Source organism: Bicyclus anynana, chromosome 8 (assembly GCF_947172395.1).
Source record: "Bicyclus anynana chromosome 8, ilBicAnyn1.1, whole genome shotgun sequence".
Classification (NCBI taxonomy): Eukaryota; Metazoa; Arthropoda; class Insecta; order Lepidoptera; family Nymphalidae; genus Bicyclus; species Bicyclus anynana.
In genome coordinates, this window is record NC_069090.1 from 10,783,993 (window position 1) to 10,800,033 (window position 16,041).

A 16,041-nucleotide genomic window follows, 5' to 3' on the forward strand; every position below is an offset into this window, starting at 1 on the left:
TTCATTGATTACACAAACCGGTTTGACGTGACTTAACATTTTTGTAACATCGACAAAGCGAGTGAGTTCTTTATTTTAATACGTAACTCTTTATAAATATATATTTTATTTTATTTGACTGGGATTTATATGTATATTATCTCTATTAATCTATACTAATATATAAAGCTGAAGAGTTTGTTTGTATATTTGATTGATTGATTGAACGCGCTAATCTCAGGGACTACTGGTCCAATTTGAAAAAATATTTCAGTGTCAGATAGCCCATTTATCGAGGAAGGCTATAGGCTATATATTGTCCCCGTTTTCCTACGCGAGTAAAACCGCGCGGCGTCAGCTAGTTTTCATAATAATGTCGAATTTTATATCATAATATTGTTTCAGAAAAATGATTCAACGAACAGTCCTCGTGTTGTTGGCTATTTTTGCCTGCGGATTCAGTTTACCAAATCCTCGGATACTGGGAAATGAATATTGTAAGTTGTTTATTATATTATCATCATCATCATCATCATCATCATCATCATCAACATCATCATCATATAAGGCGATGTACGTCCACTGCAGGATATAAGCCTGTAGGGACTTCGTTTCTGAGCCGCCGGCATCCAGCGAATCACTGCGACTCGCTTGATGTCGTCAGTCCACTTGTGGGGGGTCGAATTATCTTTTGGTATAGGTACGTACTTAATATTGACGTGTAAGTGTGAATACAAAAATGTGGGATGTACACATTTAGCTAATAACTAGTCCACTTTACCCCTGACGTAATGAAATACGTGCTGGTTGAGTATTTCTAAAGTTACTTTTGTTTTGGTTGGCCTAAACGTACCTCCATTATTGTCAATAACATCATTTCGGCCTGTTGACGTTCACTGCAGGACATCACGATCCTGAGCCACCTGCTTACAGCGAATTCCTGCGACTCGCTTGATGTCGTCAATTCAACTTGTGGGGGGTCGGCTACCACTGCGGTTTCCAATTCGGGCAACACCTGGGGACCTCAACGTCCATCGGCTCTCCGAACTGTGTGCCCCGCCCACTTCAGCTTCGCGACTTGCTGAGTTGACTTATTGACTTATTTCTGTAAATTTGGTAACTTTTATGCCTTAGCCTGTAATCATGCCATAACGTGTATCCTGCCTAGTTAAGGCTCGACCAACACTGCGCTTTTCGGTGCAGAGTTGCCATTCCAGCACCTTGGAGTCCCATCCATCCATCAGCTCTTCGAACTATTTATGCCTCGTGTTACAAACAAATTAAATAATGTAAATTTACAGTGTATAAAGAATTCAACCTAATCACCCGAGAGGCCTGGAGCGGCAGGCCTGCTAGACAGCCGACGCGGATGGTGACGCCTGTAGACCTGGTGGTCATCCATCACAGCTACCAGCCCCGTGCGTGTTTCAACATCAGAGACTGCTCAGCAGCTATGCGGTCTATGCAAGACGTCCATCAGATTACCAACGGCTGGAGCGATATTGGATATAAGTAAGCTCAGACCAATTATAATAATAAAAGCCTTTAATTACTGAATTTTATATGACTCTGATTATTTTCTTCAGCTTGCCCTCGGGCATAGGCCTCCTCCAGACACTTCCATAGTTCTCTATCTCTTGCTTTCCTTCTCCATATGTCTCCTGCTGTCTGTCTGAGGTCATCCTCCCAACTTTGGCTGGGGCGACCTCTTTTCCTTTTTCCTATCCTAGGATACCACACTGTCACATCCCTGGTAAACTTATCCCTTTTATCGCGCATGAAGTGTCCTGTCCACTTCCACTTAAGCTTCTTAACTGTTACTGCCACATCTCTGACCTTGGTCTTGCTTCGGATAGTAGAGAGTCTGACTTTGTCTTGCTTTTTTATATGAAGCAGACCAATTAGTAAGTTGAAAAGTATTATATTGAACCAGCAGTACGTAGTACCCATTCCCTTGGGAATATACTAGGGACTTTTAAAAAGTAGCTCTAGTGCGGGGGCACATTTACAATGGAGATAGATTAAACACATCTTTAACTCTTAAAAATCCATAGTTTCCCCTCCGATTTCTGAAAAACTGAATTTGACGAGGATGACGCCTTGGGCGTTTACTTAGTACCTACCTAACCATAGTAAGGCAAGTTCGTTGATGACACTACCATGATATGCGGGCGACGGGGGGAAAGATTGCGCGGGTTTGAAATCGTGCGTGCAGGGAAGTGAGGTGCATCAGTCGTGAGATTTTCATTCTTCGCTACACGCCCCCCGGCCCGCGCAGATCATCGGTAGTGTTATGAACGAAGTTGCCAATTAGTAACACTTTTGCGCAGTTTCGCGGTAGGCAGCGATGGTAACGCCTACGAAGGTCGGGGCTGGGACCAAGTTGGCGCTCACGCGGTTGGCGTGAACAGTCGCAGCATCGGCATCGTTCTCATCGGGGACTGGGTTTGTGAGTAGCCTTCTTTATTTTTTGTTTTTTAACTATTGTGTATATAGTGGCGACCGAATCAAGAAATTCCGTAACGAAAATAAACCTAACACCCAAGCCGTGCATCAACACATTTCGACGTTTTATATCAACTCAACTGGACAAGTGGTGTGAAACTTATTAAACCAGAGTTCGATTTCAGCTCAACGTGAAGACTTTTTGAAATTATTTCTAAAGAAAAAAAATACTGCATAAATAAATAAATAATTATAATTGCATTAGTTGATAAAAAATACTATGCAATAGCTTTACCTCGGCAGTCTCAGAGTGCCACGCGTATTTTTTTTAATTTAATCAATAGTTTTGTGTGACCGAGTCTGTGTGGGAAAATCCTACTACCATTTTTTTTAGCATTGCTATGTTACAGTGAAGGATATGGTATGTAATTAAATAGGTAAAAATATAGAAGACATGACCTCCTTTGAACTTTTTGATGGCAGCCATCTTTGATCAAATCCAACATGATCGCCTGCGCTTTTGTTATAGGTATTGTTAAACTCCCAAACCTTAAGAGTAAGGGGTAAATAATTTAAAATAGTTTACTAATTGTAACGTCAATTTCTTAAATTATTACACACCCTACCAGGGAAATAGTAATAATTAATTGGTACAAATTATTGGAAAATAATAATAATTAACACTCACGTACCAAAAAGTGTGGTTGACCTCACATTACGTATCTTACAAGTAGGTATATCTGTGACACGATAAGACGATCGATTTGATAGCTGTGGCATTCATTTTTAGGGCTACATTCAAAAAACTAAAAAGATAGTGAGTACGAGTAAAAAATCACAAGTAAAAATTGCTGTGGATTTGTCGCGTGATCCAAACATTTTTGTAATTTTTCAAAACTCATTATTTCGTCATTCATCATTATTTTGAATGATGATTGATAAGATTATTATATTATTATTATATTGATAGATTATTTTTAACAATGTTATTGAAATCTATACTAATATTATAAAGCTGAAGCAGAAGTGTTTGTTTGTTTGTTTGCTTGAACGCGCTAATCTCTGAAACTACTGGTCCGATTTGAAAAATTCTTTCAGTGTTAGATATCGAGTAAGGCTGTAGGCTATATGTTATCCCTGTATTCCTCCGGGGCGGGAACCTAACGGGAACCAACCGCGCGGCGTCAGCTTGTACAAAATATAGATACTATTTTGGATATTTATGCCATCCACATTAAGTGATCGTGAACTTGAAGAAGAAAGATTTATATTATAACAATGGTAATGGTTGATTCTGATCATCGAATATAAATTTAAGGTAAAATGTGTACCTACTTTAGTGACTATGTGCTGGGTATGGTGGCAGGCAAGTAGCCATAACTAACTATCTTGGCTATATTTTCCTGTATAATATTTTATAATAAGCTGTCATAACGACTTATCGTGTCACGATTATTAATTATTTGTCACATAAGTTCCCAAAATTAATGACTAATTAATTGTATGACAATTTCCGAAATAAAGAGCGGTAAAGGTAAATCCCTATAACGTTATCATACCGACAAGGAAGGTAACGATGATTTATTTCCTGAACCGTGTCGGTGTTTGGTTATAACACATACCGTTATGACAAAGAGCATCACGAGTAGGGTTGCCAGGTCGCCAAGCTCAATTGCCGGACAGACTAGTCAGTTTGGCCGGACATTAGGGTGAAAAAGCCGGACACTCTCATACGGACACATTATTAAAAATTTGAATGAATCAAATAAAATCAAATCAAAAATCAAACAAATCTTCAATAATGACGAAATGTGTACGACAAAAAAGTATGTATAAGCTTTTTTAACTATTATTTTATATATTGTTAAATTCTAAATAAATATTAAAAAAAATCTTACCAGTTTGAGTAATTTATTACTAAAAGTAATCTTTCAAATAAAGTCATTAGTAAAAATTCGTTTCTAAAAATTTAAAAAGCCTAGCAAAATCCAGACGCTATTCGCTTTTACCGGACACGCAACCAAAAAGCCAGTAATTTATAATTAATAGTTATAAATCATTCAAATAATGTCATTAGTAAAAAATAAGTTTAGAAATATAAAAAGCCTAGCAATAGGCGGACACGCAACTTAAAAGCCCAACTATATTCGGCTTTTTCCGGACGCTTGGCAACGCTAATCACGAGTAGGTAGGTGTTTTATCGTAAAAATTAACCTTCCAAAATTTTAAATTTTAATTACAAACAATACTATTGTGTTTCCAGCCGTCGTCCCACCTGCAATACAAATGGCAACAACAAGAAAACTCATCGCTTTTGGCGTAAAACTCGGCTACATCAGCCCAGACTACAGGATAGTTGGCCATAGACAAGTCAAGCCCACAGAATGTCCAGGAGAAGCACTTTTCCAGGAGATATCGACGTGGGATCGCTTCTCGACTGTTGTATAGCGAATTATTACCTAAAAGGCGATATAAGTCGTGTTTCCACTGTGTCATAACTATAAATTTATCTTTGGAAGACTATCATCCAGCTGTCCATAGGTTCTTATTGACTTGATAACCTCTCTTTACTTTAAAAAGTTGTGGATGTTAATTAATGGAGCCATCATTTAAGTGAACGTCCATTGTTAAAAATACACGCCATGGCAATTTTTATCTGCATTATACGTTATGTTTCTTAGTTACGACAAAGTGAGAACGCGCCTTTATACAAAAGTGGCATGACGAGTAGTTGATGAAATATGTGTATAGGATATATCCATCATGACAAACCTGTGATAAGCACCAGATATTTTTTTATAATTATTACATATTTATTAATAGAAAACAAACCTTTTGTTCTTAGTCGATTGTAATAATCTTAGATGTTCAAGAACGATATAAATTTTGAAACTTTACTTTCTGTTGTTAGGTAGGTACATACCGAATATTTGTAAAATTAAAACAAGTGTTTACTCAGTCGATATTTTCGATACTCCAACCTACAATACTTATTAAATTAAAATACTTATTGTGGGGCAATTTCAGTACGAATACCTCTTACCTTAGAGTACAAATATTTACTCTAAGCCTACGAATGCTTAAAATGGTTATTCTGTACGCTTATTCTATGATGTGATCCCAGTGTAGGTATTTGTCAATAATTTTATTTAGTACCTATTCCTTGTCTATTCTAATAAATTATGTTATTATTTATTTTTAATTTATTTATTTGTGTAAATAAATATTTACATGTTATTTATTAATGTATCATATGACAAAAAATCCGAACGTTAGCTATACACGTAATCTAATCAAGATTGATATTGATACTGATTTTTTTTTGTACTGAGACTATTTGATTTCTTTGTGTATTTGTTGTTGTATTATTGTAAATAAATGGGTTTTTTCTACGTCACACGTGATATTTATGATAACATTGTGGAACAAAATTAATTACCTTATCGGTTTAAATTCCATCGCTGTTGCTATAAGATATTAATTAGAATTAAAGTTCTAACAATTTGTATTTTATAAAAGTTCATAAATTTAAATGAAAAAATATATTGGTAAATAAATAGTGTCTGATTAAATTACTTTTATAAAAACTTATTTTTTATTTGCTACATCTCAATTTTACTTGATTACATGCTTTATGTTGTGCTCTGAGTTACTTAAAATGCAATAAATAAAGACTATTAAAATTGTTTAGCCAAATATATTCGTGAAAAGAGAACTGATGATAACATAAGGCATAGAAGATTTATATATTGCAAGTTAAACTACTTAAATTCACGGAAGACAAAAATCACTTTGAAATCGGAGTATTGTCAGACGTTGATACATGGGCTTATATTTATTCAAGGAGCTTTTTTGTTATTGCTTTAAAAATATAAGTATCCTTTATCAGATTCAGATATGTCATAGATCAGATGATATGACCTCTGTCTCCGATTCGGAGGGCGTAGGTTGGAATCCGGTCTAAGGCATGCACCTCCAACTTTTTAGTTGTGTGCATTTTAAGAAATTAAATATCACGTGTCTCAAACGGCGAAGGAAAAACATGTGTGGAAACCTGCATACTTACCTGACAAATTTCTCAATTCTCTACGTAAGTGAAGTCTGTCAATCCGTGGTGGACTAAGGCCAAACCCCTTTTATTCTGAAAGGAAACTCGTGCTCAACTGTGAGCCGAATATGGTTAATGATATCTGACTCTAGAATGCTCTCTATCTCTGTGTTTCATCTTGATCAGTTTAAAAGTTTAGGCGTAAAAACACCGCACGTAAACAATCAATTGTAATTGTAACTAGCTAAACAATTTTAAAATACTATAGCAGAACCATTTATATTCCCAAGTAGAGAAAATACCTATAGATCTCACAAAGTGTCATAAGTGCTCTCTAATAAGGTCTACCTTAGATAAATAAAAAAGCTATATATAGTATAGCTTCTATTATATTTAGCCTTAATAAGGAAAGCTTGCCGTAGAACAAAGACATAATGACTCTATTTTCGCGGTACTTCCCCGTCGACCCCCTCTTGCGTATCGAAAGATTTATCTTGATAACTATCTGATAACATTGAATCGACCGATTATAATATATATTCATAATATAATAAATCAATAATAATTCCCAAACAATAGATTGCTTTTAATTGATATTTCAATTCGACTGATTAATTTTACGTACCTATGTAAAAAAATCTATTGACCTTGATCAATATCAGAGGTTAAAAATAATGACCGGAACCGGAGTGTAACACAACTTCCCAACTCCAGGGTGATGACTGATGAGACTTTCAAAAAAAAGCTCTATAACAGTGGCGTAGCGTGCCTTTGGGCCCTGTATCAAAAGTATTTGCGAGGCCCACTGAAGGGTAAAAAATTCTCAAAAAAGAAACCAAATAAAGCTTGCTTTAAATAAATATATCAGTGACTTAACCTATTTAAGATATTTCGATCTTTTGGGCGCACACTCAACCAGGGAAAAATGAAATTGTGGATTACTAATTTATGCTTCCACACGTTAGGGGGCCCTATAGTCCGAAGGCCCCGTATTATTGATACGGCTCGTACAGCGGTAGTTACGCCCCTGGTTTAATACATTATTTGCCGAAAAAAGACAATAAAAGTGTAATTTTTTTTGAATTGTTAATCTCTTTCTCTTTCTTTTCTTAGAAATCTTTACCCTTCTCTTGCGCCTCCAACTAATTTTGATAGAGGGCCCCTTCAAGGCACGCTGCGCCACTGGTCCTAAGCCACGTGACCACGTGCCACATGGTCCAAAGTCCAAAGAGTTAAACCGTTTGCATTGCAAGTTACGTCATATAATGACAGTCATCGCTATACCAAAACAACTTGGACTTCACTTATGATACCAAGCACTTGAAAAAATACAATGAAAATTAGGAGTAGTTACCTACCAAATGATTCATTCCACTTATAATAACTCGTAGAAAATATTATGTAAGTCCAAGTACAAACGTAGTTACTTGAAGATAAAATAGATACGTCGAATTGACTTGTGTTATCGTTACATTAATGTTAAAATTTGCTACTCGTAGTGACGCTTTACTTATAAACAAGTACTCCTAGTTTAAGTTTGCTCATGACTCCATTTTTCTATACCATATGTTTTGGTGAAACAATAATAATAATAAAAACTCACATGGATAAAGAATACAGAGGCAGTGATTCTTGAGACGGCGCGTATTGTGAGAAGGTTCCTCACTCTAGCGCCCTGACCACCGGTTGCTTGGGCACTTAAAAATCCCGCAGCGGGAGGGATGATTTTTTTATAAATTTTTAATAGTGTTTTGTATTATATTTTTATACTAACATTGTAAAAAAATAAAAAAGGACAAATAACTTAACGAGAGATTTCATTAGCAATCGTAACTCGAAGACGTAAATCATTGCATTGTAGGGATCCGTTTGAGATTTTGTGGCCAGAAAAACTCACATTTAAATTGCATTTCGATGGGCCAAAAAATTATAATACACTGTAATATAATTAATTATAACTAGGTTAAAAGTAAACCTATTACAGCTAAGTATACTTTGTTATAGGGGATGTTTTTAATTAGCGAACTGATTGACTAATGGAAGGCACAGGAGAGCACCGTAGCTATAAATAACACTCCTTGCAGTCTTTTTTTTTTTTTTTCTTTACAAGTTAGCCCTTGACTACAATCTCACCTGATGGTAAGTGATGATGCAGTCTAAGATGGAAGCGGGCTAACTTGTTAGGAGGAGGATGAAAATCCACACCCCTTTCGGTTTCTACACGGCATCGTACCGGAACGCTAAATCGCTTGGCGGTACGTCTTTGCCGGTAGGGTGGTAACTAGCCACGGCCAAAGCCTCCCACCAGCCAGACCTGGACAAATTAAGAAAATCTCAATCTGCCTAGCCGGGGATCGAACCCAGGACCTCCGTCTTGTAAATCCACCGCGCATACCACTGCGCCACGGAGGCCGTCAAGTCTGGTAAAAAGCTTGGGAAAAAATTGCACTACCCACTGAAATAACTAAAGCGTCAAATTTATTGTTGTCTATATTCTGTGATACTACCTATGACAGGCATCGATGTAGAATAATTATCTATGCCCAAATGAGAGTTGAAAACTGAAATGGTAAACTGAAGTCTCTGAAATAGTAATAACAAAAAAGGAAGAGTAGAAATTATGAGTTTTTTGTTTAATTTCAAGATATCTCGAGCGTCCACCAGTAGAGCATCCATGCTGGCATCCGCCAACACATGATTCTTCCGCTTACTTAACGCGTTCTCAAGTGAGTCGTCGTGTCGCGGATGATACTTCGAGGTCGATCACAGCACGCAATCCCTTGATGTTAAGTGACTACCTACTGCTGACCATGTACTTTGCAACACTGCTATTCTGAACTTTGAGTACCAACACATTTTGATTGGACAAGCAAGAAAAAAATGTCAGCTGCCATCTCATCTCATCTACGGAACCTCTCGGAACGGAACGGAATTGAAGAACGGAATCTACGTAATTCAACACACTTGGCAGGTATATTTTTAAACTTGTCCTTTGCTAAAAATCGCGAAGTTCAGGTCATTATACAGTCTCAGCACAATGTTTTATTTTTATACGATACTAAAATTATAACTAGCGAACGCCCGTGACTTCGCCCGCATGGATTTGTTTTTATCAAATCACGCGGTAACTACGGATTTTTCGAAATAAAAAGTAGAATAGATGTTGCTCAATAACCTCCTCTACCTTCCAGTTAAAGTCCCATTAAAATCGAATCAACCGGTTCAGAAATTAGCCTGGACAAGCAGACAGAGAGACAGATATCATTTAAAGAAGTCTGTTTTTTATGACTTGAGAAAACAGGTTTTTTGAAATAACACACACTTCAATTTTCTTTAAGTATATGTATTTAGTATTGTTATGGAATTGGTGGAAACCCGAAACCTGCATAAATACCCAAACAGGCTAAAAATATCAAGTCGCAATATAGCGTCATGAGCCGTGATAGCCCAGTGGATATGACCTCTGCCTCCAATTCCGGAGGGTCTGGGTTCATTGTAAGAATTTAAATATCACGTGTCTCAAACGGTGAAGGAAAACATCGTGAGGAAACCTGCTTATCAGAAAATTTTCTTAATTCTCTGCGTATGTCAAGTCTGCCAATCCGCATTTGGCCAGCGTGGTGGACTATTGGCCTAGCCCCTCTCATTCTGAGAGGAGACTCGAGCTCAGCAGTGAGCCGAATATGGGTTGATAATGATGATATAGCGTCATCTGAAAGCATTCGAATTCGAAGCTACACACTAGTTCACAGTAAGACTTCGTAAATTTCGTGGGAAAGTACCGGCTCTTCCAATTCGCAATATAAGCCACGCTTAAAGTACGAACTGTCAAAGGAACGTTGTTAATTGTCGTGAACATACTTACGTATAGTGTTTATAGTAAACAAATAATTATATAAAACAGTAATTATGTCGTTATCTGTTCAAACGTTAGTGCTGATCAGTCACGTGTTATTAGTAGTCGGGAGTCCGCAGATTTATGGTGAGTTTATATATTTCATCATTATCATTCTATTTTAACGGCCCTCTAATAGCTATACCCTCCTTAAATACAGATCCGATTGGTGTAGGGTGATGACACTTTAACGACCAGTTTTTTTGGCCTCCGTGACACAGTGGTGTGCGCGGCGGATTTATACGACGGTCATGGGTTCGATCTCCGGCTGGGCCGATTGAGCTTTTCTTAATTAGGTCTGGCTGGCGGAAGGCTTCACCGTGGCTAGTTATAACCCTACCAGCGAAGACGCACCGCCAATCAATTTAGAGTTCTAGTACGATGTCCTGTAGATATTGGAAGGGGTGGGGATTTTTATCCTCCTCCTAACAAGTTAGCCCGCTTTCATCTTAGATTGCATCATCACTTATCATCAGGTGAGATTGTAGTCAAGGGTTAACTTGTAGAGAATAAAAAAAAAGATTTAACCCTCAAATGCTGCTCCAGTGTGGGTTGGTTGGCTTAAGGCTTAGAGTGAAAATGGGATGGGACCGATCACCGAAAGCTCAACGTGCTCTGCGAGGAACGGGGTGTCACACCACGCACTTCGCAACTCTGACTTCTAAAAAAAACCACGTTTTTGACAGCCTCCGTGACGCAGAGGTGTGCGCGGTGTATTATGATTCCGGGCCGATTAAGCTTTTCTTAATTGGTACCGGCGACGATGTACCGTCAAGCGATTTAGCGTACCTGTACGTCTTCGCCGGTACATCCTACTCCTAACAAGTTAGCCCGCTTCTTAGATTGCACCATCACTTACCATCAGGTGAGATTACAGCCAAGGTTAGGACTTGTAGTGAGCTGTTATATATATATTTTTTACTTTGTATATTCATATTTAAGGTGTTCAAAAACCCTACCCCCTGTACACACGAGAAGAATGGGGTGCAGTTCCCGCCACCGACGTCCAGCCATTGAAGACCCCCGTCCCTTATGTGATCATACACCATACATACATACCTGAAGCTTGCAACACCACCCAACAATGTAAAACCGCCATGAAGTCTATGCAGAACTACCACAATAGTCTAGACTGGGGCGATATTGGATACCAGTAAGTATTATTTATAATACTGCTACTTACTAACTACACTAATCACAGAACATAAGGCACTGAAGCTGCCCTTAATCTATTACCCTTCTTGCAGTCTGGTAAAAAATTAAAAAAAAACCTGCCTAACCCTCGCACCTTGCCATCGGTCTAGCGTATTTTGTATAGCGATTAATAAATAACGTTTCTCTAATTTAGGGTTTTTTAAATATACCTTTATAAATATTTTTAGATATACCATTATCCTCTTGATGAGCCCTTGAATTTGATATCCATATCGCAATATTCGAAAATTTTTTTTTTTCAATTCGAGTCTGTAACAACACAGTCGTCATGTTGGTTTTTTTTTTAACTTCACCTATCCAAGATCACTTGAGTTATTAATACAAACATAATGATATCTTAATTACGTAAAACCGTTCAGCGGTTTGGAAGATATGAGGTAATAAAAAATATTAGACGAATACAAGATACGCGCGAAAAACAAAACCCTTCTTGCAGTCGGTTAATAAAAAGTATCTCTATCAATTGTAGATAATGAAACGTATCTACTACGACAGATATCGAGTGCTTGAGTGACTATACTATCATTTGTTATTTGTTTTTATTACGTTTGAACAGCTCTATGAATTTAACTAGCTACTCGCTACCTACTTGAGAATTTTGTTACAGATTTCTGAAGAAAAATATTTGTCATACATTTTTTAATACATTAAGATTAGACTAATATTTCTTTTACCCTCCAGTTAGTCAGAAAAACTGGGCGGGGATCGAATCCATGAACTCACGACGTAGAGGCCGGCACCTCTACCTTGGTTTTATCACTATAAGACTTTCAGAGATATACATAATATATTTCAATCATCTCGTGTAGTTGGTTATAGAGGTTGCAATATTTTGTAAATACCGTATGAGGTGCCTTTTTCAGCCACTCTCTCACGATTGAGAAGACGTGACCAAATGAGCTAGAGATCTTTCTTTCTTTAGCTACTACTAAGAATTCAATAAGGTTTATTATATAGAGGTTAACTTTGTGAGGTTGTAGAAGACAATCTTTGAATCTACTGAACCGATTGAAATAAGCCACGCTATTTGTGTCATAATTACGATATAGTAGATTGTTATACAAAAGGCTAAAAAACCCATTTTAAACGAGGTATTATTAGAAAAGTATAGTGCTTACGCGGGGCTAAGCCTATTATAAACTCGGTTTCTATTTAGCAGCCCTCGCTTTACGGCTCGTGCTCTAAAAATACCTCGTATATAATAGGTCTTTTTAGCCCCTTGTATAACAATCTACTATTATTCCCGTATTTCAACGGAACCGGAAACTAGGCAGGTGAAACCTTGAGGCGTCTGTAAATACAAGTATCTATTATGTTTTCAATGCTTCCTATAATAATAATTACAGAAGCGACAACATTGAAAAAACTGATTCAAGATAGAACATTTAAAAAATTCGAAATAAAATATAACTTGGTCACCTTAAGGATTTTATCCATTAATTACTGGACACCATGTATATTCCTTATGCCGAGTCTCGTACCAGTAGGTATGAAATATTTGACAAGAAAATTACGGTTGCATTCTTAGGACTACACCACGCGTGACGCGTAAACTGTGCTAATTTAATAAAATTACGACATTTTGTAACAAAAATACTAAATTAATTTTGTTATAATATAATATTTAGTTAGCTTAGCCTAAAATTATTTAGCTTAATATAAGATAGTATATGCATGAACCCGTACTAGCAGATATGTCTCAGACATCTGCCGATTGAACGAGAGTCACTCAACGTTTTGTTAGAGTTCCAAAATTCGTAGTTATGTAGGTACAAAAGCGGAACCCTTAATTACACATGAACAATATTCTGTTTTTTCATTCCTCTTATTAATGGTATAGATGCTAGAAATCGATCGTAAATAGTCTTACACTGGCGGGGATCGTGCTCAAGATGTTTTGGGCTTCTCTGTAAGATATTTAGGGTTTTTTTCTCTTTTGTAAAGTTGATCTATGTTGTTACAGCTTCTGCGTAGGCAGCGAGGGTGGAGCTTACGAAGGCCGAGGCTGGCACAACCGCGGCATTCACGCCGGTCCAGCCAACGGCCTCAGCGTTGGTATCTGTCTTATTGGAGATTGGAGAGGTAAATAACAGTATTATTATGAATGAATTGTAACTGCCATTATGTGGATGTGTATCCTCAGAAGAACCAAAGTAACCGACATACATCAGTGAGTCGCGAAGATGAAGTGGCAGTGGACGGGGCAATTAGTTCGAATAGCCAATGGACGTCGGTGTCCCTAGGTGCTAGAATGGCAACCCCGCACTAGAACTAGCGCATTGTTGGTCTACCCAGGTGGACTGACGATATCAAACGAGTCGTAGGGATTCGCTGGATGCAGGCTGGATGATATTTGGAAGTCCCTACAAAAGGCCTATGTCTTGCAGTGGACATCCATCGGTTTTAAGGATGAGAATGATGATAGTTGTATTGAACTACAAGTAGATGAATATCTTAGCATTAATTTACCATGGATTTACCGTGTATTTGCCAGGTATTTCCACCGAGTGTCCTTTGGTCTTATTTTTTATGAATCAATATTAGAAACTGATTATAGACTTTGTAATGAAAATTTTTCCTTCCCTTCCTTTTCAACGAAACGATTTCATTACATTTTAATGACGTACGTTTTAAATATATCGTTGGATATGGTCTAAATGAAATGACTAAATTTAGGAACGTCAAAAAAAAGAAAATATAACGTCAGGTGTTTCGGTAAAAAACCTGTTTTAACATTGGTATGCGCTAATTTATTTTAACTCGGTTTAATATATTAAATTTAATTTACCTAAGGTTACGCTATGTTAAAGATAGAAAACATAAATAGTGTACCTATATATACATATTAATATTTTCTTTATTTGCTTAAAAATAATTATACATATGAATATTTTCTTTATTTGCTTAAAAATAATTTTGAAGGAAGTTCTCAAGTACTAAAACTTACTAGTACTAAGTAACTAAAAAAAACATACCGATCATGTTTTTTTTAGTTACAAATATCCGATGAAAAACCTTTATAGGTACACTCCCTTTACAATGGAAAACAGACAAACTTGTACTTATCTCAAATATGTTTTATTAAAGGTAGGTAAGTATATGATATTATACGTACACATATTATTTGTAATTTAAGTAGACAAAGAAATTATTACAAAAACAATGGCCGTTTTATCATGATTTACTTATCAAGAAAGTATCATATTTATTATGAGCTAATCCTATAACACGGTTCAGTCCCTGCCAATGGGATGGCATCACGAAAATCACGAATCATTGGGATCACGAAATCCTGGGGTTCGAATCCTGGGTAGGGTTAGGTATATGAGAAACTGAGTTCTTCTTTCTTCTAAAAAAATTTTACTTGAATTTACAAGTTGTTGGAAAGTTGGTGTGTATCACTAGCAATAACAGCTGATAGTGGTCGTTATCGAATTTAACAATGTCATCCTAAGCCCGCCAACCTAAATTGGAACATCGTGGTGGGTCTAAGCTCCTTATCCCCTGGAGGGAAATGGAGCAGCCTGCCCCTGTAAAGGGCCAATACATTTTTTTTTATTACTAGCGGACGCCCACGTTTTTCGCAATTCCCGCGGGAACCATGGATTTTTCCGAGATGAAAAGTAGCCTAAGTGTTAATCCAGAGTAAAATGTATTTCCATTCCAAATTTCAGCTAAATCGGTTCCGCAGTTGCGTCGTTAAAGAGTAACAAACATCCATACAAACTTTCGCATTTATAATACCTATTAGGTAGGATTGTTTTTATTTTTTATTCTTTACAAGTTAGACCTTAACCACAATCTCACCTGATGGTGATGAAATCTAAGATGAAATCAGGTTAACATGTTAGAAGGAGGATGAAAATCCACACCCTTTTCGGTTTCTACACGACATCGTACCGAAACGTCTTTGCCTGTAAGGTAACCACGGCCACTACTAGCCACGGCCGATGCCTCCCACCAGCCAAGTATATGATTGATGATGATTGTTGTTCGCAGTGGAACAGCCGCCGCAAGAGATGCTCGACACAACGCAGTCTCTCATCAGCGAGGGGGTCCTCAACGGAGCCATCAGCCCCTCATACAAGCTGCAAGGTCACAGCCAGGTCATGGCGACCGAATGCCCCGGGACCGCTTTACTGAACATCATATCCACTTGGGACCATTTCACTGAAGAAAAATTTGATATTAATAAACAATAGTATTAATCATTACTACGTATAAGTTTTATTTACCTCATTATAAAAAAAAAAGATATATTACTTATTTGCAACCAACCAACATTCCACTTTTCCAGAAAATTTAAAAGTCTCTAGCAGCTTGTATAATATATTTATTCTGTGCTAGCAGTAAGGTACCTAGATAAAGTGTACACGACAATGGGTAGGAATCGAACCTAGACCTCTCGTAGTTGAGTCCGACACTAATTATGGAGGCACCGTAAATACAGCAACTCACA

General features: G+C 37.2%; 1 protein-coding gene across 1 annotated transcript; it reads left to right on the top strand.

Annotated features, from left to right (window-relative positions):
- The first annotated feature begins 354 nt into the window (after nucleotides 1–354).
- LOC112054699 (peptidoglycan recognition protein 3-like) lies at nucleotides 355–15,790 on the top strand. The gene is made up of 8 exons (XM_052882871.1): nucleotides 355–476; nucleotides 1,281–1,491; nucleotides 2,310–2,428; nucleotides 4,688–4,871; nucleotides 5,549–5,553; nucleotides 11,310–11,520; nucleotides 13,546–13,664; nucleotides 15,582–15,790. The coding sequence occupies exons 1-8, from the start codon at nucleotides 389–391 to the stop codon at nucleotides 15,782–15,784; spliced, it is 1,140 nt and encodes a 379-aa protein (XP_052738831.1). The 5' UTR covers nucleotides 355–388; the 3' UTR covers nucleotides 15,785–15,790.
- Nucleotides 15,791–16,041: the final 251 nt, after the last annotated feature.

Bases quoted from the DNA above. Each gene is read 5' to 3' on its own strand.
- LOC112054699 (XM_052882871.1), top strand. From the start codon at position 389: ATGATTCAACGAACAGTCCTCGTGTTGTTGGCTATTTTTGCCTGCGGA. The intron at 477-1,280 runs GTAAGTTGTTTA...GTAAATTTACAG, and splicing joins GATACTGGGAAATGAATATT to TGTATAAAGAATTCAACCTA. The intron at 13,665-15,581 runs GTAAATAACAGT...TGTTGTTCGCAG, and splicing joins TCTTATTGGAGATTGGAGAG to TGGAACAGCCGCCGCAAGAG.